The 25,193-nt window shown below is 41.9% G+C and overlaps 2 protein-coding genes across 5 annotated transcripts in view; one reads left to right on the forward strand and one right to left on the reverse strand.

Annotated features, from left to right (window-relative positions):
* MGAM (maltase-glucoamylase) overlaps nt 1-25,193 on the forward strand; it is a 129,917-nt gene that overhangs the window by 14,874 nt on the left and 89,850 nt on the right. For 3 of the 4 annotated variants that reach the window (XR_012334124.1, XM_033863383.2, XM_073810020.1), the window contains exon 2: nt 9,234-9,314. The gene's annotated coding sequence lies outside the window, so the exon portion shown is untranslated. Of the gene's footprint in view, nt 1-9,233; nt 9,315-13,266; nt 13,369-25,193 lie in introns of those variants that run through there. The other variant, XM_019933851.3, reaches the window with a different exon arrangement.
* On the reverse strand, nt 4,985-5,983 carry TAS2R38 (taste 2 receptor member 38). The gene is given in 3 exon segments (XM_019933843.2): nt 4,985-5,249; nt 5,251-5,437; nt 5,440-5,983. Coding segments are annotated over 3 exon segments (996 nt in total).

The following is a 25,193-nucleotide window of genomic DNA, read 5'->3' on the forward strand; positions in this document are numbered from 1 at the left end:
AAAAATAGTATTATAGTTTTTCTCTAGGAAAAAAAACGACTATTACTCAGTTGAAATATAATAATCAATTTCAACTTTTCCAGGAATATATTTCCCCACACAAAGAGAAATGACCCAACGGAAAAGCAGGAAAATTTAGGAAAAATAATGTGATAAATAACAACTAAATACTAGAAATTTAACTAAATGTTTTACACAGCAACCAGATCTTCAGACCAAAGTCTGAGTGAAATAGTAAAGTCAGAGAAATATTCTTCCAGTCATCATTTGAAGATAAAACTAGATCTAGGGAAATCCACTCATACAAATTCTAATACCAGACTTAAGTAGACCTCGCTTTTAAAAGAACGAGGAAGTGGAAAACAAAACAAAGGAATACAAAATTAAAAAAATAAATAAAAAGTACCCCAGAGGAACTATTAAATATTCTTTAACATCAAGCAAACAGTTGCTGAGGCACTCATAACTTCTCTTCAGAAATCACTGATGTAATATATCATGTCAACACAACAGAGGATACAGTAATATTTAACTCAGTCGTTGCTGAAAGGATGTTAAAAATAATTCTTATTCTTTACAAAATATTTTAGAAAACTAGAAATATCAGTAATTCTTTTTAAGTTCAAGGTGGCACATGAGAAATTTGATAAAATATCTCCCTTCTACACAAAACCCATTAAAATGATATATACATATTTTTTAAATGAACAACTTCTTAGCCACACTCAAGTAAGAGAAAGTTTCATGAACCAGAATTGGAGAAGCATTTCTAAAAGAGTAAAACAAACTCAAAACCACCACAGAGTCTGCTGCTTTACTATCGTGAAGCGGGAACTAGGGCTGTGTTTCTTGGAAACAAATTCTGATATGTCTCTGCCCAGCAGACAAATCTAAAGCTAAGTCATCTTCAAGGTTAGTATCTACACAATTGTGAAGCCACTACACTAGGAGAAATTCCTGCCACAGAGTGTGGAAAGAATTCCTGTACAAACAGCTAAGAATGACAAAACTGCTAAGTAACACCAATGTCTTTACAGAAACACAGATAAACTCAACCACCAAAGGAACATATAACCTAGGAATTAAAGGTCATAATGCAGCCTAAAAAGGATTTTAAAGTAATATTTAATATTCTCAAAGAGCCAAAGGAGGTAACTTCTTCCAAAAACTAGCTTCAAAGAGTTAGAACCAAACATTATGATAAAGAACAGGTGCTTATGAAGAAGAACAAAATAAAAATTCTATTAATTAAAAAAATGTATTTTAATTAAAAAAAACAAAGGGATTAAAAAATGTGCTAGAAAACGGAGCTGAGAAACTTCCCTGAACATGTCCCAAAATACTGAAAATATTAAAGAAAAGTCAAAGACAAGAATAGGTCCAGAACCTAAATATTCAGCTAAAAGAAGTTTCAGAAGGAAAAAAGAGAGAGAATAGAGGGGAGATAATATTAAAGAAATATGACGAAGAATTTTCCTAAAGTGAAGAAAACATGACTCCTAAGATTAAAGGTTTCTCTGACTACCAAGCAAGATTGAAAAACAAACAGAAGAACAAACACCCATAACTAGAAACAATAAAATGAAACTTAAGAAAATAATGGAAAGAAATTCACTTCTGAGGAGAAACTTTACATAGAAAAGAAAAATAAACTGCAAAGGGATGAGAAATAGAATAACATTAGTAATACTGTTTTTGAGAAGACAAAGTAGCAATATCTTCATGTAATTAAGATAAAATAAACTTGAATGTAGAATTCTATACTCAGCTAGCCTATTTTAGCTGGGCAAACAATTTTAGACATAGAGGATTCATAAAGTTTATAACCCACAGATTCTCTTTGAAAGGGCAAGTAACAAATATAGTCTACCAAGAATAAAAGTTGTTAATAGTACATACTAAGATAGATGCAAAGATTCTTAACAATATGTTAGCAAGTCAAATAGAGCAACATATAAAAATAATACATTATGACTAATTGGGACTTATCCCAGGAATGCAAGACTGATTTAACATGCAAAATTTTTTCAATATAAATCACTGTGTTAACAAAATAGAGGAGAGAAACCATTCCCTCGTTTCAATAAATTCAACCTCCATTGATAAAAATTCTTAGCATACTAGCAATAAAAATGGCCTTTCTTAATCTGATAAAGGAGATCTATAAGAGATCTACAGCTGATATTATACTCAATGGTGAAATAATGTTTTCTTTGTAAGATCAGGAAAGAGGCAGAATGTATACTCACATTACTTCTAATCAAGATTGTACTGATGGTTCCAGCCAGTGAAATTAGTTAAATAAAGGCCATAAAGATTGAGAAGGGAGATATAAGTTCTCTTATTTGCTGATGGCATGATTGTTTCAGTATGAAATTTCAAAAAACCTACAAAAAACTATTGGCACTATTAAATTCATTTAGGAAAGTGACAAGATACATGGTTAATGTACAAAAATTTTATAAACTAGCAGCAAATAATTGAAATATGAAAATTTAAATACCCCATTTAACATTACTGTATGTAACATTATAAAATATTAAATACCTAGGGATAATTTAATCAAAAGACATGCAAGACCTCTACACTAAAAACTATAAAATATTGCTGAGAGAAATTATAGACAAATAAATGAAGAGCTATATCCTGTTCATAGATTGTTAGACTAAATATTTTTTTCCATTGTAGTTTATTACAAGATATTGAATATAGTTCCCTGTGCTATACTATAGTAGGGCCTTGTTGTTTATCTATTTTATATGTAGTAGTTTGTATTTGCTAATCCCAGACTCCTAATTTATCCCTCCCTGCCCCCTTTCCCCTTTGGTAACCATAAGTTTGTTTTCTATGTCTGTGAGTCTGTTCTGCTTTGTAAATAAGTTCATTTGTATCATTTTTTAAGATTCCACATATAAGTGATATCATATGATATTTGTCTTACCTTTCTGACTTACTTCACTTAGTATGATAATCTCTAGGTCAGTCCATGTTGCTGGAAATGGATTCTTTCTTATGACTGAGTAATATTCCATTGTATTTATATATATACCACATCTTATTTATCCATTCGTCTGTCAGTGGACATTTAGGTTGCTTCCATGTCTTGGCTATTGTAAATAGTGCTGCTGTGAACATTGGGGTTCGTGTATCTTTTTGAATTAGAGTTTTCATCTTTTCTGGATATATGTCTGGGAGTGGGATTGCTGGATCATATGGTAACTCTATTTTTAGTTTTTTACAGGCTGAATATTATATATATATATATATATATTTTAAGAACATACACACAAATGCTGCAGATCAATAAAATTCTACAAAGAAATAATAAAAAGACAACTGAATATTAAAAAAAGGGGCAAACAAGTCAAATAGTAGCTTTATAATAGAAGGTGTTCAAATGGCCATGGACCACATGAAAAGGTGCTCCATATTACTAGTTGTCAGGGAAATGCAAATTCAAACCACAACGAGATCGAGATACCATTCACCTCCACTAGAATGGCCCAAATTAAAAAAGACTGACAATACCAAATGTGGTGAAAATGTAGAACAGCTCTCCTACACTGTTGATGGGAGCATGAAATGCTAGAATCGCTCTGGAAAACTCCAGCAGTTTCTTGTAAAGCGAAATGTACACCAGCTTTATGACACAGTGATCCCACTCCTAATGGCCTGGGCATCGAGATTTTAAAAGCTCCCCGGGCAATTTTAATGTGAAGCCAAGAGTAGGGAGACCACTGTCTTGAGGAAAACCTAGGACAACTTTGGTGTCCACCAAGGAAAGGAAACCAGATGAAGGCACAAATTTTGCAGCCATTGGAGGTGGCAAAAAGGGTCATTTGGGAAAACTGAGAGGAGGGAGTGGAGTTATCAAGAACAGGTCCTGGGAGGAGGAAGCAGTACTCGGCAGCACCCACAGCCGGCAGAACCAGGCTGGGCTGGGTTGAAGCCCATAAAGATCTGTGTCTGGTATACCTTTCTCTCTGCTGAGCCATTTAGGATGTGATTTGAGGAAAGCCTTCCCGGCTAGATTCCTGGCAGGCAGGCAGAGAATGCCGGTCTCCACAAATAGGCCTTTTAGCGAGGCTATTTTGGTAGGTTCCCCAACTAGACTGACCGGTGCTTGGCACCAGGCAAAGCACTGTCCTCATGAGCAAGTGGAGTAGAGCCAGGAGACACACACAGGCACCCACTGAGCAAGTATCTACCCGTCTTTGTCTCCCACTCTAAAGCAGGTGAATGTACATTTCTGAATCAGTGCATTTTCAGGCAAAACGACCCATCCTCTGGTTCCTGTAGGCGTTTTCATGTAGTACCTCTTGAAGCTGAAGTGATGACACCTTTCTCTTCCAAGTTTGTCTTTTCATATCTGTGTTTCCATGAATATGTGGAGCTTGAGGAGGATAATATAATTGCCATAGTAGTGAATATGTTTAAATATTATATGCTAGCACCTATTTTTTTAAAAAAATATTTATTTATTTGGTGTGCCAGATCTTAGTTGCGGCTTGCGGGATCTAGTTCCCTGACCAGGGATCGAATCCAGGGCCCCTGCTTTGGGAGCGCGGAGTCTTAACCACTGGACCACCGGGGAAGTCCCACTAGCGCTCATGTTAAGAAATAGCAGTCATGTGAAAAACCAACCATGCTATCTTGGGATTTAGATATCATTTCGTAAGAGGTGATTTCTCATGGTTTGGCTCATATCAAGCACTAGTAAGCTATAGTATACAAAGAATTTACACTGAGCACTTCACTTCTCTATTTTGTTCATTTTATCAAGACACACCTAGACAACCAATGCCATTATACTTGCCTAGGCCATGTGTAGAGCTTTAATTATTTTATTCTCCTGTGGGTGGGATCATGGATGTAAAGTAGAGAGACTTGGAGTTATACTTTAGAAAAGAAATTGGAATCGGTTTCTGAAGGCTTTATGAACAATCAGAGGCATAGTTATGAAGAGCCCGTTTCGTGTCCACTCTCAACATAGATCTGGCATCCTGGGATCTGCCTTGCGGTCCGCCCTTACCTTTAGGCTGCTCTGAGCCCGGAGCAGAATGGTCTCCACGGCTCTCTTCAGCTTGGCATTGCCTGAGATCAGGATGACTGTGTGCCCCGAGGGGCAGGCTGCCAGTATCCCTGCACAGACCATGACCCCGATCTTGTTGTGCCACAGCATCAGCAAAGGCACCGAGATGAAGCCAGCGCAGGACACCACATACAGGCAGAAGAAAGAGATGAGACCCGAGTGCTTTGATGTGGGCCTCCAGGCTGGGGTCCCGAGAGTCTCTGGTTTTGGCCCTCCTTGTCCTCATGTGCCTCCCCAGGGAGACAATCAACACCCCAGAAGAAACCAGAAAAAGCAAGAAAGAAGGGGTGGACCCCAGGCTGCAGAAGAGGAAGGAATGAAAGAAATTGAGTTTTCTCAGTTTCTCAATTGAGTATTGTTATTCATGAGTAGCATGGTTGCAACTGAGAAGTGAGATCTATTGAAAAAGTCCCACAAATAGAGAACAGTGCAGACACAGGAGGAAAAAATAGCACCCAGGAGCATCTGGGGGATCTTCCTGGAGATCCAGCTTGCCAAGCGGAGGAGGAAGGTGTGAAAGAAATGGACAGTCCTGGAGCAGTAGAGGAGACTAAGGCAAGTGGTGAGCCAGAGGCCAGCTTGATTTACGAGCATCCAGAGCATGAGGGTGGTCTGGTAGCAGAGGCCCAGCGGGTCTTTTACCCACTGGAAGTGGGTAAGCTGGATGGCATCCAGAAAGAGCAGCCCGTGTAGGAAAGGCCAGGTGAGGCTGAGATTCAGCAGGACAAGATCACAGTTGCTCAGTGGCCACCTCCTCACCACGACCCAAAAATTCATCAAGAAAATGAAGGCATTGACCAGGATCCCTACTGCAAACTCCAGGACTGAAAAGAACAGAAATGCATTCCTGACTTCATAGGGCACAGTTACAGTGGCAGTCAGAGTCACCATGATGTCTCTTCTTACTTGGCTAATCTAAGACTCAAACACCGCCCAGCAGAGAAGGGTAAGTGTACATTCTGAGCCACGACCTTTCCTTTACAAGACATCCAGCTCTTGCTCTAGAGCTATCCCAGAGTGAGTGCATAAAACGTTCTGACAGTAAACTTAGAGGGATATTGTTGCTTTAGAATATCTCTTGGATACACACAAAGACTCATCATAAGAGTAGAAGAGTGATGGTTCTATCTCTTGGGTGATGCAGAAGCTTTGAATAAACCCAGGTGTTTCTGTAACAACAGCCTTCCCAGAGGACCATGGCCTGGCATGAGGGATGCAAATAAGACAAGGTCTTGATTTCCCAAGCCCAGTTTTGCATGCCCATCTGGACCCACATGAGTGGAGAGGAGAGCAGGATTTGCTTATGGGTTTTAAGGAAACTGGCAGCAGGCAAAGCATATATTCTCTGTGAACTAGGCTTTGAGATGGTGCCTCTCTCCATTTGCATGCCTTCTATCACCCCTGAGGGTGACTGATCATAGACTATGTTTTTAATATGGACAAGTGCATGGTTCCTCCCCTGTATGACTAGTATGACTGCCATTGCCAAAGATTTCATTCAACCATCATTATTATGCCAGGTACTGTGCTTGGCAAGAGGAGTATTAACATGAACAAGGCCAGCATCTTGCTATGAAGGGGTAGGGGGTGGGTATCTGGCCTGGATCATTGCCGAAGCCTTACAACTGCTCTGTCTGCTTCCCACCCTCCCTCCCATACCCCACTTTCTACAAAGCAGCAATAGCGATCCTGTTAACATATAACTAAGATCATGTCATTGCTCTGTTCAAACCTTTCAGGGCCCCCCATCTCCTTCACCGTATCAGCCAAGTTTTCACAGTGCCCTAGAGGGTCCTGTGTACATAATCAGAGCCTCTGTCCCTTCTCAGATGTCCTCCTCTGAAGGGCGCTCTGTGTTCAGAGTGTGGGCTCTAGAGCCAGGCTCTTTCAGGTCAAGGCCTGGCTCTGCTGCTTCCTCTCTGTGAGAACTTGGCAAGTTATTGAACCCTCTTCACTCATCTCATATGAAATAGAGATGACGAACAAAATAATGGCTACCTCAGAGGGTTGGGAGGATGACCCGAATTGACACATGTAACATGACTGGGATTATGCTTGGCACATGACGTCCAATCAATAAATGCTAGTTATAGAACTATCATATGATCCAGCAGTTCCTCTTCTGGGTATATATCCAAAGGGAATGCAAAAGGATCTCAAAGATATGTCCTCATTCCCATGTTCGTTGCAGCATTATTCACAATAGCCAAGATACGGCAACAACCCAAGGGTCCGTTAATGGATGAATGGATACGGTGGAATATTATTCAGGCATGAGAAAAAGGGAGTCCTGTGATTTGCGACAACATGGATGGACCATGAGGACATTGTGCGAAGTGAAATAAGCCGGACAGAGAAAGACAAATAGTGCGTGGTATCACTTCTACTGTATGTGGAATACGAGAAAAAGAGTCAAACATAGAAACAAAGAGTAAAACAGTGATTGCCAGTGGTTGGGAGGTGGGAGAAATAAGGAGAGGTTGGTAAAAGGGTACAAATAAAGTCTGAGGATCCAGTGTATAACATACAATGTATAACATTGAATTGTATTAATAAAATTTGCTTAGAGAGTAAAACTTAAATGTTCTCACCAAATATATATAGGTTTCACATGTAAGTGAAAACATACAATATTTGTTGTGCTCTGACTTATTTCGCTAAGCAGAATACTCTCCAGGTCCATCTATGTTGTTGCAAATTGCAAATTTTCATTCTTCTTTATGGTTGAGTAGTATTTCACACACACACACTCTCTCTCTCTCTCTCTATATATATACACACACACACACATCACATCTTCTTTATCCATTCATGTGTGAATGGGCACTTAGGTTGCTTTCATATCTTGGCTATTTTAAGAAAGTATGTACGTTTCTGAGAACAAAGTGAGCTTCCTGTTTGAACATCACTGAGCTGAGATTCCTCAGTCCCTGCAACCTCACTCTCCCTCACCTACTTAATTATCTAGATGCAAAGCAAAGGGGTGGAGGGGGAGAGACAGCAGGGCAGTCCCATGAGGCCTTGAGAAAGGAAGCCAAGACAACAGGAATTGTGAAGAAATGGCAGTTTATACGTGAAAGAGTGTATTCCTCAGGGAGAGAGATCATTTTAATTTAGATGGGAAAGTACGGCTAAACGACTTGAGATAAGAGAGGTAAATGAAAGAAACAATTTAATGTTAACGGGACAGATAGCTGACAGGAAACAGATGACTGGGATGGTGTTGTTCTGAAGTAGGGCCATGGTGACGATGGAGGATATTGCCCCCAGGAAGGTGCCAGGGTAGGAAGAAGCCCTGTGCTCTGATGGGTGAGACGAGGCCAGTGCTGCCTTGTAGCAGGTGAGACTGGAGGGGCTGGGCTCCTGACCAAGACTGTTTCTTTCACTTCTGTGAGAATTATAATATAAAGTGATCCATGATTGGCTTCTTCTCGTCTGGCACCTGCCCCCATTCCTACCTAGGGACTGGCTTCAGTTCTTACCCTGTGGTTAGACAGTTATGGAGGTGATCTTGGGTGGCCTCGGCCTGCAGTGGCTTGAAGCAAGGTCTCAGTTCCCTGACCAGAGATTGAAGTCAGGCCACAGCAGTGAGAGCGCTGAATCCTAGCCACTAGACCATGAGGGCCAGTGGCCAGTGAGAAGTCCCTGGCTTGTCTGCTTTGTAGAAATAAATTTCAGCAAAGAAATGGAAAGTAGTGAAACAAGTAAAGTGTTTATTAGGAGGAAAAAAGTACCTGTGAATAGGCGCACACGGGCTGGCTCAGAGAGAGAGTCGCGCCTCCGTGGTGGTTTGAATCACTTATGTGGGCATTTCTTCTGGGTTTCCTCTGGCCAATCATCTCGCTTTGCCTGGCTCTGAGTCCGTATTTGGTTTAACTCCGGGTCCTCCCCTGTGTGCCTGTGCATCTCTTAGCCAAGATGGATTCCAGCACAGAGGCCTATGGGAAGGTTGACACCACCTATTATGGGGTGGCGCCCCCTCCCTTTTTAGCCCCCGAGGAGCCTTTCTGCTCCTGTGTAGTTGGGTAAGTCTCCTTGACCTCAAGAATGGAAATATGTGGTCTCTTTATCTTTTATCTGGGCGGCACTCAGGTCCTCCCTGCTCCTGCCATTATATTTATCTTGGACTATCTGTCCACAGGGGACAGACTCCAGCTGCTCAGCCTGGGGCCTGTCTATCTCCTGCCTCCGAGGGTTGTCTGAGACCAGTGGGAAAGAACAGGTAAGTTGCTCTTAGGAAGCATGGCACCTGCGGATGAGTCTTGTGTCTCCGAACTCCCCAGATAATCGAACTGAAGAGTCATGTAATCCCTCCCATTTTCCCAAGTCAAAGCCAGCTTGGGATCCAGAATCTTCCTATCATTACTCAACAGCTGCCACGAGGTGCGCCAGGCCACTGTGAGACCTGGAATTCCTGGCCTGCTCTCCGTGCAGGCTCACCCCAGTCATTGATTTACTCCTGCAGTAATGTGACGCGTATGTCACAGAAGGGAAATTTTAGACACCATTTATCATGCTATGGCAGGCTGAATGTCCTTTAATCTCAGAGTTGCTGTGTGAAGAGTGTAGTGATACTTCCATTTTACTGATGACAAAATGGAGTTTCAGGAAGGTTAGTTAGATATCTTGGCCAAGGTTACTAAGTGAGGAGTTAGGATGTTGATGCTTTTAGATGGCATGTAGCCAAGAGTCCCGGGAATTCCCAAATCCAGCTCTGCCAATCACTCCGATTACATGAGAGGAGCAGCAGGGAAATGGGGTGTAGGGTGTGTGTTACTTTATTGAAAGCTAGACCAGCGTCTGAAAGCTCCCAAGGTGGAACTCTGGTACAACTTGGTTTGGAGCATGCAGCAGACCTAGGCAGAATCCACGCATCCAACTTGCCATTCTGTTCATGGTAGTTATTGCTAATTGCCTGCAGACTATTAGTTCTCTCCTTTTCATTGCCAACAGAACCCCTGTGTTATTGGGTATGTCAATATTAACTAAAAATAAACTGCATTTCCCATCTTTCCTTCAGATAAGAGTAGCCAATGAGACACAAGAAGAAGGCATTGGGTGGGATTTTTTAGAAAGCCCTTGTCTCCTTTTCTTCTTTCTGTGCCTGAACTAAGATGTTACGGTTGGAGCTCCAACCATGAGCGAAAAGCCAAGAGAATCTCAATCCTAAGTTTCTGAGTTTGTGAAACCACACCAGTGACTACTGTGCTCCAGAGAGAGCAGAGAAAGTGAGAAAGGTAATATCTTTCTGTCTTTAAGTCACAATGCTTGGGCCACTGTGACTGGAAGCTGAACGCAATGACTAACTGATAACTTGCCTGTGAGAAGGGCTCTGAGTCCATTTGCCCATCTGGGGATGTGAAGCAAGGAAGTGGACAGAGGGAAAGGCAGCCTGCCCTGTGTCTAGGTTCGTTTGTCACGAAGAGGCAGAAAACAGGAAGCGCAAGAGAGGAAACAAAAGGAAGGACGTCTCTGCTTCCTGCATTTAAAGCATATCCTGTCCATTTTGAACTGTCAGAGGGAGGAGGGCAGAGAGGTCACGCCAGGGGAGATGAGGGTAAAGATGGTCTCACACAGCTCTTATTTCTGTTTCTCTACCTTTCAGTTTTGCTCTTGCAACTAACCGATCCTGCTGCAGATTCTCTGCGTTCCATTCAGAAGGAGAATCTGGGTTGTCTGGTGCTCACACGGCGGGCGGTGTCTGGAGATGCCAGTCTGGCTGTCTTGGGTTAGTGCCCGGCCCAGGTCCAGTCAGCACAGGTGCCAGCACGGAGTCTTGTGATTAGGGACATACCTGGGTCACTTTCCCCAGCAGGGACCTGTGGGTAGGGATTGCTTTAGAAGGTGCTCAGGCCCCTTTCTGAGCTTTATTTTGTCCACTAATATGAATTATGGAAGAGGAGGTTTTAAGTAAAAGCTGATAGAGCTGTGAGACGCTGGATGACATCAGCCCTGTTCTGTTTCTCTGTAATGGCGAAAGGAAGAGAGCACGGAGCAGCAGGGACACTTCGAGGGTCACTGTCTAGCAGAGACAGGGGAGATGGTGTGACACGGAGATTCCCAGAGAGCGGATGGCGAGGGAGTGTGTGGGGGAGGGAGGCCAAGCCAGAGAAGAGGGCAACAGCGACAGCCAGAGCCTGTGTGTGGCTGTGAGACATTATTGGCGCCTTGAAGACATTCCCTATGGCTTGCTTTTCACAGTTTCCCCTGGGGTGGGGACCTGGGGGAAGCAGGCTCACAGGAAAATTTCTGTAAATGCAGTGTTTTATGTTGAAAAAAATTATGCATGCCATTACTTTATACTGCCATATTTTTCATAATTCCAAATATTGATTCAAATTGCCTGTTCCTCTCCAAGGACTTTGACTAAAGTTGATTTTCCAAGAAGATGTGTTATGTACCTCTCAGTGTGTCACCACATACCCCTAGATTACGTGTATTCCTGAACTAAAAGGCACAATTCTATAGGGAGGCCATATAATTCAGAGGGACTTTGTGGGGATTTGAAGGTCCTACAGTTGCAAGTGGTTGTAGAAGTCAGCAAAGTGTTGCCAATATGTTGCTTGTAGGTTGGACTGGAGTGGTTAGAAATTTCTGTTGAAAGTATTTACACTGGACAGAGAGAGACAATGAGAGCCTGCCATAGCAGGGCCATCAGAGACTATTTGGTTGCCAGGTATAGAAACTCACAGTACATGGCTGCAGGAAGGGATGATGTTGATGGTGATGCTGGTGATGGTGGTGGTGATGGTGATGGTGGTGGTGGTGGTGATGGTGATGGTGGTGATGGTGGTGGTGATGGTGATGATGGTGGTAGTGATGGTGGTGGTGGTAATGGTGGTGATGATGGTGGTGATGGTGGCGGTGGTGATGGTGATAATGGTGGTGGTGGTGGTGATAATGGTGGTGGTGGTGGTGGTAATGGTGGTGGTGGTGGTGGTGGTGGTGGTGGTGGTGGTGATGGTGGTGATGGTGGTGGTGATGGTGGTAGTGGTGGTGGTGATAATGGTGGTGTTGATGGTGATAGTGGTGATGGTCATGGTGGTGATGGTGGTGGTGGTGATGATGGTGGTGATGATGGTGGTTAGTAGTAGAAGCAGTGGTGGTAGTAATTGTAGAAGTAGTATTTTGGTGAAGAAGCAGGAGAATCACCTGAAATTCTGTTGTGTATTGGTCTTAACAGAAATAGGAAAAATACTGGTAGCTAGTCTCTTTACTTTTTCTTCTTTGGGTTTGAATAATCTCTTACTCCTGCTTCTTTCCATATGTCTATCCTGTTCTCCTTTGGGGAAACAGGTATTTTCAGTAAAACCTTAATTTCTGCCTCTCAGTAACATGACATGATCCCACAGCCTGAATATGATTCAGACTCTGTGTCTCAAATCCTAATTTCCGGGAGAGAGAATCCAATTGGACCAGGTTGGATCAGCTGTCCAGTGCTGGTCCAGTCAGCTGTAACTGGTGAGTTAGGACTGTATTGGGGTCCCTTACAGGATTGGGCCGGTTCCCTGGACGTGGGGTAGGGGAGCCATGGAGGAAATGGTAGAAATCTCTAGGACAAGCTTTGGACTTAAGTATCCATCTGTGAGGAAAGGATGGTAGCATTTGATAATGGATGGGATCTGAGCTTTCCTCTTTGGGATACGTGGTGGAGAGTGAACTTTGAATCTGTTGCATAAATGAACAAGTATTTAGTCTGAAAAAGCAATTTCTGGATTTACCGACTTCAGACTCTGTGAACGCTGGATTACTAGATTGAAACTAAGTTAGCACTAGTTCGACTTGGCCAGTATTTGAGTGACCTTTAGCAAGTCATTTTTCTTAGTTTGTTTCCTCATTATACATGGGGATTAAAAATTCCTGCTCTATTTCTTTATGTGATCAGAGAGATAATACAGATTAAAGTGCTCTGAAAACTGCAATGTATTATACAAATATAAAGTTTTATTACTAACAGGTGAATACTAAGTAATATATTATTCCTAATAACTCTCTCCTTGGACTCACACCAGTGTTTGCACGTACTCCTGTCTGTGAGGGTGAGGTAGGAAAGGATGAAAGGTCGTGTAAAACTGCTGAATAATAGGTATTTCACAAGAGAAGGAAATGTTGTAATGCCCATTATAAGTCTCTTTTATTTTCACCTTTCTTTGAACATTTCTGGGCAGGGAAATCACTCTCACTCTAAGCAACTTCTCCGTTGCCAGATAGTGTCTGATGTGAAGAGCTTATTTTGGGAATGAAAGAAGGAACTCGGTTGCGATAAAAAGAAAGAGGTACAATTTATACAATTTTGTAGGCTGTGGAGGCTGTGAGAGATGCTTTGTGACAAGAAGGTGTGGAGATGGCATGTGCTTGGGAGTGGGGCGGGGGGAGAGATGGGGGAAGAAGGAATGTTAAGGAGCCATGGAGAACAAAGTCATGGGCTGGGCTGCTTTTCCCCCTCAGCCTGTGGTTCCCCGTGGGAGGCACTGATGCTCCGCCCTTGTCTGTCGGTGGTCCATGGATGCAAGAGAACACCTCCTCCGGCCCAGGCTAGTGAGGCTCTTTCTGGGGGTGGATGAACTGAAGGAGGAGTTGTTAACAGAATTTAAGCTAATGCGACCGCTTTCTGGGTTTTATTTGACTTTATTTTCAGAAAAGACAAGTTAGGGAGGGACTGGGAAACCGACACTGGATATCAGGGACTTATTATCTCAGCTTACGCACAAAATAATATATGTCACACATATTCTCACCCCTAATGTACAGAGAGGGCAATTGAGCTTCAGAGCATTGAAATGACTGCCCAAGGTCTGTGGAAAGTAAGCAGAGAATCCAATATTCAGACCCCAGCTAGTTTGTTTCCAAACCCCATGCTCTTTCTATGACACCATGCAGGGGACTACTAAACCACCAGCTGAAGACTTAACATGGAAACAGTGTCCAAAAGATGATTTAACTTGATTTCAATGTTACATCTACCTGTTTCAGATTTTAATAAGCTTATTTAGGAATACTTTCAGGATTATCTAACCCACCCACAGTCCATTGCTGGTAAAATCCAGACCGATGAGTATCTTTTCATAAGGATTTTATTCCAAGAAGGGAGAATCCATTGCCATGTTCGATGCTAGGAGGATGGAGAACACACACTGGGGCTCAGCTGTCCCTTCTCCACTCAGGAGGTCAGAATAGGCTCCTCACGTGGGTCTGGCTTTGGGGAGACTCTGAGGGAACTCAGCCAGCAGGGACTTGATGAGAGGCTAGCTTTCCCCTGAGCACTTTGGGGTATGTTCACCCATAAGACAGAACACTATTCTTGAATGTACTATTACTTCAGTAGTTCAGAAAAGAGGAAACGTCAATGTGAATTGAGTGTTTGGAGAAAATTTCATGACCAAGTGGATTTTAAACTTGGCTTTGCAATAGGAGAGGGGTTTTCACAGAAAACAGGACAAGAGGATGTAGACACAGCCCTGGTGGAGGGCTGCCCTCAGGCAAAAATGCAGAAGCAGCCATGAGCCAAGTTGACTGGTGCATAATGAAAAACACTGGAGTAGTGGAGTCAAAATGACAGTGAGGGCCTTAAAGAGAGAAAAGTGTGATTTATCGTGAGAACTAGACCATGGCTATTTTAGGTTTTAGAAGAGAAGCCTGAGTAAAGTTTTGTTTTGGGAAAGTTGCACAGGGAGAGACGGGTGTTCTTGCCCAGGATTGACTGTGATCCACTGACTCTTTGGTCTTCAGGGAATGCCCATGGAGGATCTCAGGGTAGCAGAGTTCCATACTTTGGGGCCACTCCAGTGGACATGCAGCTTGTACAGCTCTCAGTGTTCCCTATGGATATGTCTTGTTCTGTTTGGAGGTGTGGGAAGAAGTAATATTCTGAGTAAAGACTCACAGAGACAGATAATCGCACGTTGAGTCCTAGGCAGAGAAACCCTGGGCTCAGAAATCTATTTCATGTTTATGACAGCCTGTGATGGGTCCCTGTTGCTGGTGGAAGTCTTCTTGTTAACAGAATCTCGGTGATGCGGCGACTCTAGGGTACTTTTCCAATAATGTTCCTGACTTTCCCACAACTGTCTTCCCTCGTCTTTCTGCTGCAGTTTCTGAAGCAGGTCCCATTCTTTCTTACCTCTGTGCCTTGCTTATGCTGATCCCTTAGCCCCCAAAATCTTAACGTCTCTCCTCCTTTCCCACTCCCATCTATCTTGGCCTTTAATTTCTTTCTTTCCTGTCCCTCCCCAATGGGAGTGTTCTTTTTCCAGTGACATTTGTCAGTGCTGCCTTGTCTTTTGTAGCGTAGCCATTTGACTTCTTACATGCTCTGGGCTGTGGGGTTACGGAGGCAGCACTCACATTTGTGTTCCAGCGTAGGCTCGACCAGACTGCCTGCGCTTGCATTCTGGTTTCACCTCTTGTTAGTTACACAGCTTTCGGGCAGTCGCTCTTTGTGCCTCAGGGTTCTCAGCTGTAAAACTGGGGTGATAACAGTCACTGCCTCATAGTGTAATTATGAGGAGAAATTGAAATCATGCCTGTGACTCATTTAACATAATGCATGGGCCATATCAGTGTTCCATAAATATTGCTGTCATTGCTATTCTGATAGATGCTTGTTTATAGCACACGTATAATAACTAAACATTGAATTGACTTGTGTTTAGGAAGTGGTTATCATATTTTCAGGGGTTGGAAGGAGGGAGGAGGCCCCCGAGCTCCTGCGTGATCCAGACATGGGGCCACAGGGTCTGGGGAAGGGGCTTGGCTGGAGAGTTCTGAGGAGGAGGCTTTGTCCTCACATTACTAGTTCTCATAGTTGCATGGCCCCCATGGCTCCCAGACAGACATGTTTTCCTGACCTCCTCAGGCTCAAGTAAGGCTGTGTCACCAGGGTCACAAACCACTCTCAGCATCACAGTTCTGTACATTGGTCTGTCCTGAATCATCTCTTTTTTAAATCCAGTGGCTACACTTTTCAAAAGCTCTAGTCAGGCAACATCATAGAGTCAGTGAGTAGTACAGGGCCTTGAGCAAAGTATATAGCTGCCAAAATTTTTTCTTTTTTAAATGTTAACACTCACGTACTACATTCCGTTATTAGACTAATGCAAACCTCACAAAATTGTTAGATCCGAGGCTCCCCGTCTGTAAAATGAGGGGGCTGTACGTGGTAATCTTTGAAATTCGTTCGGGCTAATACTAAACGGTCTGCGTGGGCTCTGATGCAGAGTGGACAAATATCCGCATGGCAGTTCAGACCCTTGCAGCTGTCAGGCCGTTGTGAATACTGATGAGATAATGTCGGCAAAAGGCGTCAGTACCCAACAGGCCTCCGTACACCTTAGTTTTCCTTTTCTTCCTCTTTTAGTTCAAAATTCTTTGTCATTGTGATGCCAAACAAATGCAGTATATCAGACCTGGTCTGCAGGTCTTACTGGTTCCCAACATTTCTTTTTTTTCTTTTAATGTTTTGTTTTATATGGAGTACAGTTGGTTAACAATGTTGTGTTAGTTTCAGGTGTACAACAAAGTGATTCAGTTATGTATATACATGTACCTATTCTTTTTCAAATTCTTTCCCCAATTAGGTTGTTACAGAATATTGAGCAGGGTTCCCTGTGCTATACAGTAGGTCCTTGTTGGTTATCCATTTTAAATATAGCAGTGTGTACATGTCAATCGCAAACTCCCTTTTTATTTATTTATTTAATTTTTTATTGGAGTATAATTGCTTTACAATGTTGTGTTAGTTTCTGCTGTACAATGAAGTGAATCAGCTCTATGTATACCTATGTCTCCTCCCTCTTGGACCTCCCTCCCACTGCCCCCCCCCAGTCCCACCCATCTAGGTCATCACAGAGCACTGAGCTGAGCTTCCTTCTCTGTTGGTCGATGAAATGAGAAAAATAAGGACAAGAAAGTGAACTTTTCAAAAAGATAAATTCATTCCATTTTAATAGTCTGTGTCCACAATGAAATAATGATAATAGATCATTATTTATTTAGTTATTTGTTTAGTTTTTCTCAGTGATACACAGGTTATAAATTTAGGTCCCTTGGCCTAAGTTTTTCTTGAATTTTCACTGATCCATAAAAGCAAATGACCAGGAATAACAGTAGTTGAGCAGAGCTTTTAAAATGATCCGTGGTAAAAAATCAGGTTTTTGTAAAAACAAAAATTTCCATTATGTCACAGACTGAGACTTTTGTAAATTTAAAATAAAAATAAATTACTAGAAAAAGAAAATTGAAAAACATATATATATATACACAAACACAAACTCCAGTTTTTAATTATTAGGGTCAATGGACATAAGTTACCATGACAAGTGGCAATAGAAGCTTCTAAATATTTATCCTCAGTTTTGGTATTTATTTCCTTGGGACTGGCAATAAGGGGTTCATGGATTACTGACATCACTTGGAGGGGCACCCAGGCAAGGACACTGCCCTACTTTGAGGGAGGGTCTTCCTAGCAATAGACTGGAGTTCTTAACCTGGGGTTTGTGCATTTAATTCAGAGAGCAGGTGAACTTGGAAGGGGAAAGTGTTTATGTTTTTTTCTTTGCTGAAATACTGACATTTAATATGTCTTTCAAAATATAAAGTTAGGCCACAAATCACAGTAGTGTGAGCAGTACCTAAGACTTTTATTCCAAGAGAGGTCACGGATACTTTTATATGTTGAAGATAATCTCTAAATACTGTTTACACTATTTTGAAACTGCAGTAGCTATTAGACCAGCTGCTAGATTTGTTAGTTAATACAACATACATTACTACAATTTAAAAAGTATTGTAGTAACTGTAATTCAACGAAATTGGTTTCTTTTGTATGCTTATTTTGTATTTTGTCTCATGCATTTAAAAATGTAATTCTAAGGGCTTCCCTGGTGGCGCAGTGGTTGAGAGTCCGCCTGCCAATGCAGGGGACACGGGTTCGTGCCCCGGTCCGGGAAGATCCCACATTCCATGGAGCGGCTGCGCCCCTGAGCCATGGCCGCTGAGCCTGCGCGTCTGGAGCCTGTGCTCTGCAGCGGGAGAGGCCACAACAGTGAGAGGCCTGCGTACTGAAAAAAAAAAAAAATATATATATATATATAATTCTAAAAAAAGTGTAATTCCAAGAGAGGTACCCTAGGAGGTACCGGATGGCCAAAGGGTCTCTTTAACACAAAAAAGCTTAAGGGTACCCCTCCTAGAGGCAGGAAAAGAAGAAACTATTTTGAAAACATTTTCAGTTATTTCCTTCAAACACAGATCAGTGGATGAGATTAGGGGTCATTGGGAGAGATGGGGCTCTTCTGGGGTACCAGGATCATTGTTTTTTTGCTCTTTATCATCTACACTTTGTGTCAGTCTTGTTCTGCTACCAGGCACAGGGAGCGTCCTCACTGCAGCAGAGACATTCAGTGCCCCAGGGGTCAGGGTGGTTACTTCTTGCCCCAAGGTCTTAGGGATGACTGCCTCAGGGAGACCTTGATTGCTAATTAACTAGCAAATCTGATCCTGCAAAAGAGCTGGGCCGTCATTTGCTTTTGAACTCCATTAACATCAGTACAGCAACCAGTTACCAGGGCTGTGGCTGCTTTCTGTGGACTGTGCTCTGCCTTGATTGCCAGCCCATCCTTCAGAGAAAGGGAGCAGCAGCGGGGGTGATGAGGTATGTACCTAAACTGTGTGCTCTCTTACGGCTACAGATGTATGTGTGCAAGTGTGCCTGGACTTGTGCTCATCTCTTTCAGTCAGATGCCCTTGTGAATTGGTTAAACACAGACAAAAAAAACCATCAACAACAAACCACAAAATTACACAAACACATAGTAAATAAAATTCAGCTCTTTTTTTCTTGGGATGTATGTGTGTGTGCATGTCTGTGTGGTGATGAATGATTTAATATTCAGGGTGAGGTAACTGGTAGAAATTCTTTCTGATTCTTGAGATGAGGTGGGGGAAGCGAGGGGAAGGAATTGGGAAGTTAGAGTAGGGCATTTGGGGATGTTCCTCTAAAAGGATGTGGAGCTGTGACTGAGAAGTGGTATTTAGAGAACCCATCACGGTCAGGAAATTGAGAAATCTGTATATTTCTATCCCTGTGAGTTTGGTGCCTTTATTTATTTATTATTTATTTATTTATTTATTTATTTTTGCGGTACGCGGGCCTCTCACTCTTGTGGCCTCTCCCGTTGCGGAGCAGAGGCTCCAGACGTGCAGGCTCAGCGGCCATGGCTCACGGGCCTAGCTGCTCCGTGGCCCGTGGGATCTTCCAGGACCGGGGCACGAACCCATGTCCCCTGCATCGGCAGGCGGACTCTCAACCACTGCGCCATCAGGGAAGCCCTTGGTGCCTTTATTGATCAAGTAAAGAATTATTATGGGGAAGAGTCTAAAAGTGTGTGTGTGTGTGTGTGTGTGTGTGTGTGTGTGTGTGTGTGTGAAGCATTGGGGTGTGTGCACTCTTTGGTGTGTAGTGATTTCCTGTGGGGTCTGGAAGGAGGTTCTGAAGGGAAAGACTCGGCTCTGAATTGGCTCCTGTCAAAATGGAATGAAAGTGCCTAGGGGAAGGGGGAAGGTGATGGATTGTTGCAGGCTCCTCTCTGGTAAAACAAAGTAAGAGAGGGTGGTATCCTCACTAGTTGTTGAGAGTCTAGCTAAACACACGTGGGCATTCCTTTTCTGATGGGCCATGGAGGTGAGAAGGGAGAGTTACAACTGGAGAAACAGGAGACCATGATCAGTCCCACAGGTCTCACTACAAAAAGCTTCTATGGGTTCCTGATAGAGGGTCTGAATGGCAGCTTTCAGGTGCTAAAGAGACCTCCAGGTCTCCAAACTGTCTATTGCTCTTTGTCACGGTGTGGAGCAGTGTGTATGTGTGGTGGGCAGGTAGGAGGAAGAGGGAGGGATCTTTGGTTTGCTGTGCTGAGAAGGACCAAATGATATGGAGGACCTTCTGTCCTGTACCCCCAACTGAAGATAGCTCATCGCTGTTTCACTCACGCTTCCGCAGAGGCCAATGATTTTTATTATCCGGCATCCCTCACAAATGAGAGTTTTGATGGGCTAATAACGTTACTCTATGAACTGCTCCCTGAGCATGGAATACTAAGGACTAGATGGCCCTAGGAGAAGAAATTTTCCATCTAAAAATTTCCAAAACTGCAGAACGTGATGGAGCAGATAAGCCTTTGCACACCCTGCTGCTGGGGTCACCGTAGGTCATAGCTGTCTTCTAGACACAATCCCTTTGGGTTCAGATGGGGAAAATGAGGCCCAAGTTTTTCCAAGGCCACACAGCTAAGTCGGGTCAAGCTGGCTTTTAGACCTTTGCACTTTGGATGTGACCAGACTAGGGAGAAAAAGATCGTTAGCTCCTTTTTTCCTTCCCATTCTCTAAATATCCGGATGACAATGTACGAAGTCAGAAAATTTTGCCCAGGAGTTTTGAGGAATAGCCATGACTTGCTGGCGTCCTCTATGCAAGTTATTCTCAGCCTCTGTAAAACTAACCCTCTCTTTTCCACGAGAGCTCTTGCCTTGTGTTATCAAAGGATTTTTGAAAGAAAGGCTTAGAATGCCATGTGGAAATCAGCTAATGGCTATAATTCAGAAAAAAAAGAAAGTTGATTATCCAGTTTTTCCTAATGGATTCAGATAGCCATCTCAGTAGTTTGGGCCCCACCTGCTTACCCATCTACTTTGCCTAAATGATTATAACAGTGCGAGGAAAATGAACTTTGGCAATTATTCGTATAACCATTTTAATTCAAGGAAAAAATTACCGTTGGAGTCTGCACGACTTATGTACAGTAATAATTTGCAGCTTTTCCGTGAGATTTTCTCTAAGCAGCCTAATTAAAATTGCAACCCTCATTCACGTTCCTCGTTCTCCCCCCACCCAAGCTTTATTTTTCTCCACAGCATATTCATTTATTTTTTTGTCGCTTTTTTCCTACCCATAGGAATATAAGTCCCATGAGGGCAAGAATTTTTACGTTTTTGTTTGTTGTTGCATAACCAGCTCCTGGAAGAGTGCTTGGCACATTGTAGGAGCTTAATAAATATTGATGAGTGAATAAATAAACTGCAAAAAGACAAAGGATTGATAAACATGGGGAACTCGTTCTCCTGGCTCTCAGAGAATTTAAAACAGTCCTGTGGGTTGTAAACTTCAAGTGAATTGACTACTACAACAGATGCTTAGAAAAACCGCTTTGAAACCCCCCAGGGGCTGTGGAGACTGAAATGTTGCAGAATTCTTTCCTTTTCTTTCTGTAAGCTTCCTAACAGGAGGTTGTCTTTGGAAGGACACGGGCATCTCCCATGCATCCTCCATCCTCTTAAATTAAAAACTTTTATCATCACGAATGTGTAGGTTTTCTGTACTTGCATCATATGTGGAAGTGGGCTTTGGATTCAGACTGCCTGGACCTCAGGCAATCTGGAGTCTCTGAGGCTCAGTTAGCTCATTTGTCAAATGGGGATAATACAGTCTTAGCTTAGAGGGTGGTCATGGGGACGAAATGAAATAACGCACCTAAGTGCTTCGCCCAGTGCCACACACGTTCTGAGTACTTGGTTAATGACCCAGGTACTATTTGACGAAAGCACAATCTCACCAAAAGCCTAAGCTGGAGTACACTGCGGGCATTATTACATGGAATACAGAGTAGTGCTTACAAGTTCTGGCTGTGAGGTCCAAAGGGCGGGTATTCAAATTGTGGCTTTACTCATTATCAGCTGTGTGACATTTGGCCCTGCTAAAGCTTAACTTCCTCATCTGAAAGCGAAGATGGTAGCAATAACTCACTGGGGGTTATAACAAAGATTACATGCAATGGATTATGTAAACCTCTTAGAACGTTACTCAATTACTGGTAGTGATTATTATTAAAAGTGCACAGTTTGTTTGTCATATGAAATAGAATATCCAAAGATTGTTGACAGACTGCCAAGTAACAGTTTTTTAAAATATTTTTTCTTTGATCTTGATTTTTTTCTAAATTGCATTTCAAATTGAGATTATAGGTTTCACCACTGAGATCCATATAATTTGGGAAGTAAGGTGAATCAGATGATGCTGATGAGGGTTTTTTTTTTCCTTAAGGTTTAACGAAATGTTTCTCTTCTATAGCTAGAAAGTAATTATCGTTGTTCCATAGAGCCAGTAGCCATATTTGAATATGATGCAAAAGGACTTTTGATAGGAGGCAAACAGATTTTTAAAAATGCAAGTGATATTTTTTCAGAAGTTATATTTACCCATGTATATTAATCATTTATTGCTGCATAACAAATTACCCCAAAATTTCACAGCTTGAAGCAATGAACATTTATTATCTCACAGTTCCTGTGGGTTAGGAATACTGTGAGGTATTATCTCACAGTTCCTGTGGGTTAGGAATACTTTGTATTTCTGGTTCAAGGTCTCTCATGAGGTTGCAGCCAGGATGCTGCCCAGGGCTGCTGTCATGTGAAGGCCTCACTGGGGCTGGAGAATCTGCTTCTGAGATGCCTCACTCACATGGCTGTTGGCAGGAGGTCTCAGTTCCTTGCTGGCTGTTGGCCCTTTCTGTAGGTCTGCTTGAGCGTCATTATGGCATGGCAGCTGGCTTCTCCAAGAAGTGATCCAAGATGAAGGAGGAAGGAGGAAGATGTAATGCCTTTTGTGTCCCAGGCTTGGGAATCACACACCATCCGCTCTGCTGTATTCTATTTGTTAGAAGTGAGTTACTAAGTCCAGCCCACTCTCATGGGGTGAGGGATGGGGGGCTTGGCTCCACCTCTTGAAGGGAAGAGTATAGAAGAATTTGTGTATCTTTATTTAAAAAAAACACCATATCATGATTTTGAATAATATTAAGTTTTATTTTATTTCATAATTTACTCCATCCTCTCTCTATAGATATCTACACTATTCGCAGTCTTTTGCTGTTATATATCATGTTACAGTGAAGAACCTGTATCTGTACATACATTGCTTTCCACACATGCAAGTGTATTTTTTTTAACATTTTTATTGGAGTATAGTTGCTTTACAGTGGTACGTTAGTTTCTGCTGTATAACAAAGTGAATCAGTATGTATATATCCCCATATATGTATAGGGATATATGTATCCCCATACATATATCCCTCTTGCGTCTCCCTCCCACCCCTCTAGGTGGACACAAAGCACCGAGCTGATCTCCCTGTGCTATGCAGCTGCTTCTCACTAGCTATCTATTTTACATCTTGTAGTGTATATGTATCCATGCCACTCTCTCACTTCATCACAGCTTACCCTTCACCCTCCCTGTGTCCTCAAGTCCATTCTCTACATCTGCGTCTTTATTCCTGTCCTGCCCCCAGGTTCTTCAGAAGCTTTTTTTTTCTTTTTTTAGATTCCATATATATGTGTTAGCATATGGTATTTGTTTTTCTCTTTCTGACTTACTTCACTCTGTATGGCAGACTCTAGGTCCATCCACCTCACTACAAATAACTCAATTTCGTTTCTTTTTATGGATGAGTAATATTCCATTGTTTATATGTGCCACATCTTCTTTATCCATTCATCTGTCGATGGACACTTAGGTGGCTTCCATGTCCTGGCTATTGTAAATAAAACTGCAATGAACATTGTGGTACATGACTCTTTTTGAATTATGGTTTTCTCAGGGTATATGCCCAGTAGTGGGATTGCTGGGTGGTATGGTAGTTCTAGTTTTAGTTTTTTAAAGAACCTCCATACTGTTCTCTATAGGAGAAGGGTAAGCATTAGCTCTTTTCTAAATGTTTGATAGAATTTACCTGTGAAGCCATCTGGTCCTGAGCTCTTGTATGTTGGAAGATTTTTAATCACAGTTTCAATTTCATTACTTGTGATCGGTCTGTTTATATTTTCTATTTCTTCCTGGTTCAGTCTCAGAAGGTTGTGCTTTTTTAAGAATTTGTCCATTTCTTCCAGGTTGTCATTTTATTGGCATATAGTTGCTTGTACTAATCTCTCATGATCCTTTGTATTTCTGTACTGTCAGTTGTTACTTCTCCTTTTTCATTTCTAATTCTATTTATTTGAGTCTTCTCCCTTTTTTTCTTGATGAGTCTGGCTAATGGTTTATTCATTTTGTTTATCTTCTCAAAGAACCAGCTTTTAGTTTTATTGATCTTTGCTATTGTTTCCTTCATTTCTTTTTCATTTACTTCTGATCCGATCTTTATGATTTCTTTCTTTCTGCTAACTTTGGGGGTTTTTTTGTTCTTCTTTCTCTAATTGCTTTAGGTGTAAGATTTGTTTGTTTATTTGAGATGTTTCTTGTTTCTTGAGGTAGGATTGTATGGCTATAAACTTCCCTCTTAGAACTACTTTTGCTGCCCATAGGTTTTGGGTGTCGTGTTTTCATTGTCCTTTGTTTCTAGGTATTTTTTGATTTCTTCAATGATCTCTTGGTTATTTAGTACTGTATTGTTTAGCCTCCATGTGTTTGTATTTTTTTACGGATTTTTTCCTGTAATTGGTATCTAGTCTTATAGTGATGTGGTCAGAGAAGATACTTGGCACGATTTCAATTTTCCTAAATTTTCTAAGGCTTGATTTGTGACCCAAGATATGATCTATCCTAGAGAATGTTCCATGAGCACTTGAGAAGAAAGTGTATTCTGTTGTTTTTGGTTGGAATGTCCTATAAATATCAATTAAGTTCCTCTTGTTTAATGTATCATTTAAAGCTTGTGTTTCCTTATTTATTCTCATTTTGGATGATCTGTGCATTGGTGAAAGTGGGGTGTTTAAGTCCCCTACTATTATTGTGTTACTGTTGATTTTCCCTCTTAGGGCTGTTAGCATTTACCTTATATATTGAGGTGCTCCTATGTTGGGTGCATAAATATTTACAATTGTTATATCTTCTTCTTGGATTGATCTCTTGATCATTATTTAGTGTCCTCCTTTGTCTCTTGTAATAGTCTTTATTTTAAAGTCTATTTTGTCTGATACGCGAATTGCTACTCCAGCTTTCTTTTGATTTCCATTTGCATGGAATATTTTTTTCCATCCCCTCACTTTCAGTCTGTATGTGTCCCTTGGTCTGAAGTGGGTGTCTTGTAGACAGTATATATAGGGTCTTGGTTTT

The sequence above is a fragment of the Tursiops truncatus genome, chromosome 9 (assembly GCF_011762595.2).
Source record: "Tursiops truncatus isolate mTurTru1 chromosome 9, mTurTru1.mat.Y, whole genome shotgun sequence".
Lineage (NCBI taxonomy): Eukaryota > Metazoa > Chordata > Mammalia > Artiodactyla > Delphinidae > Tursiops > Tursiops truncatus.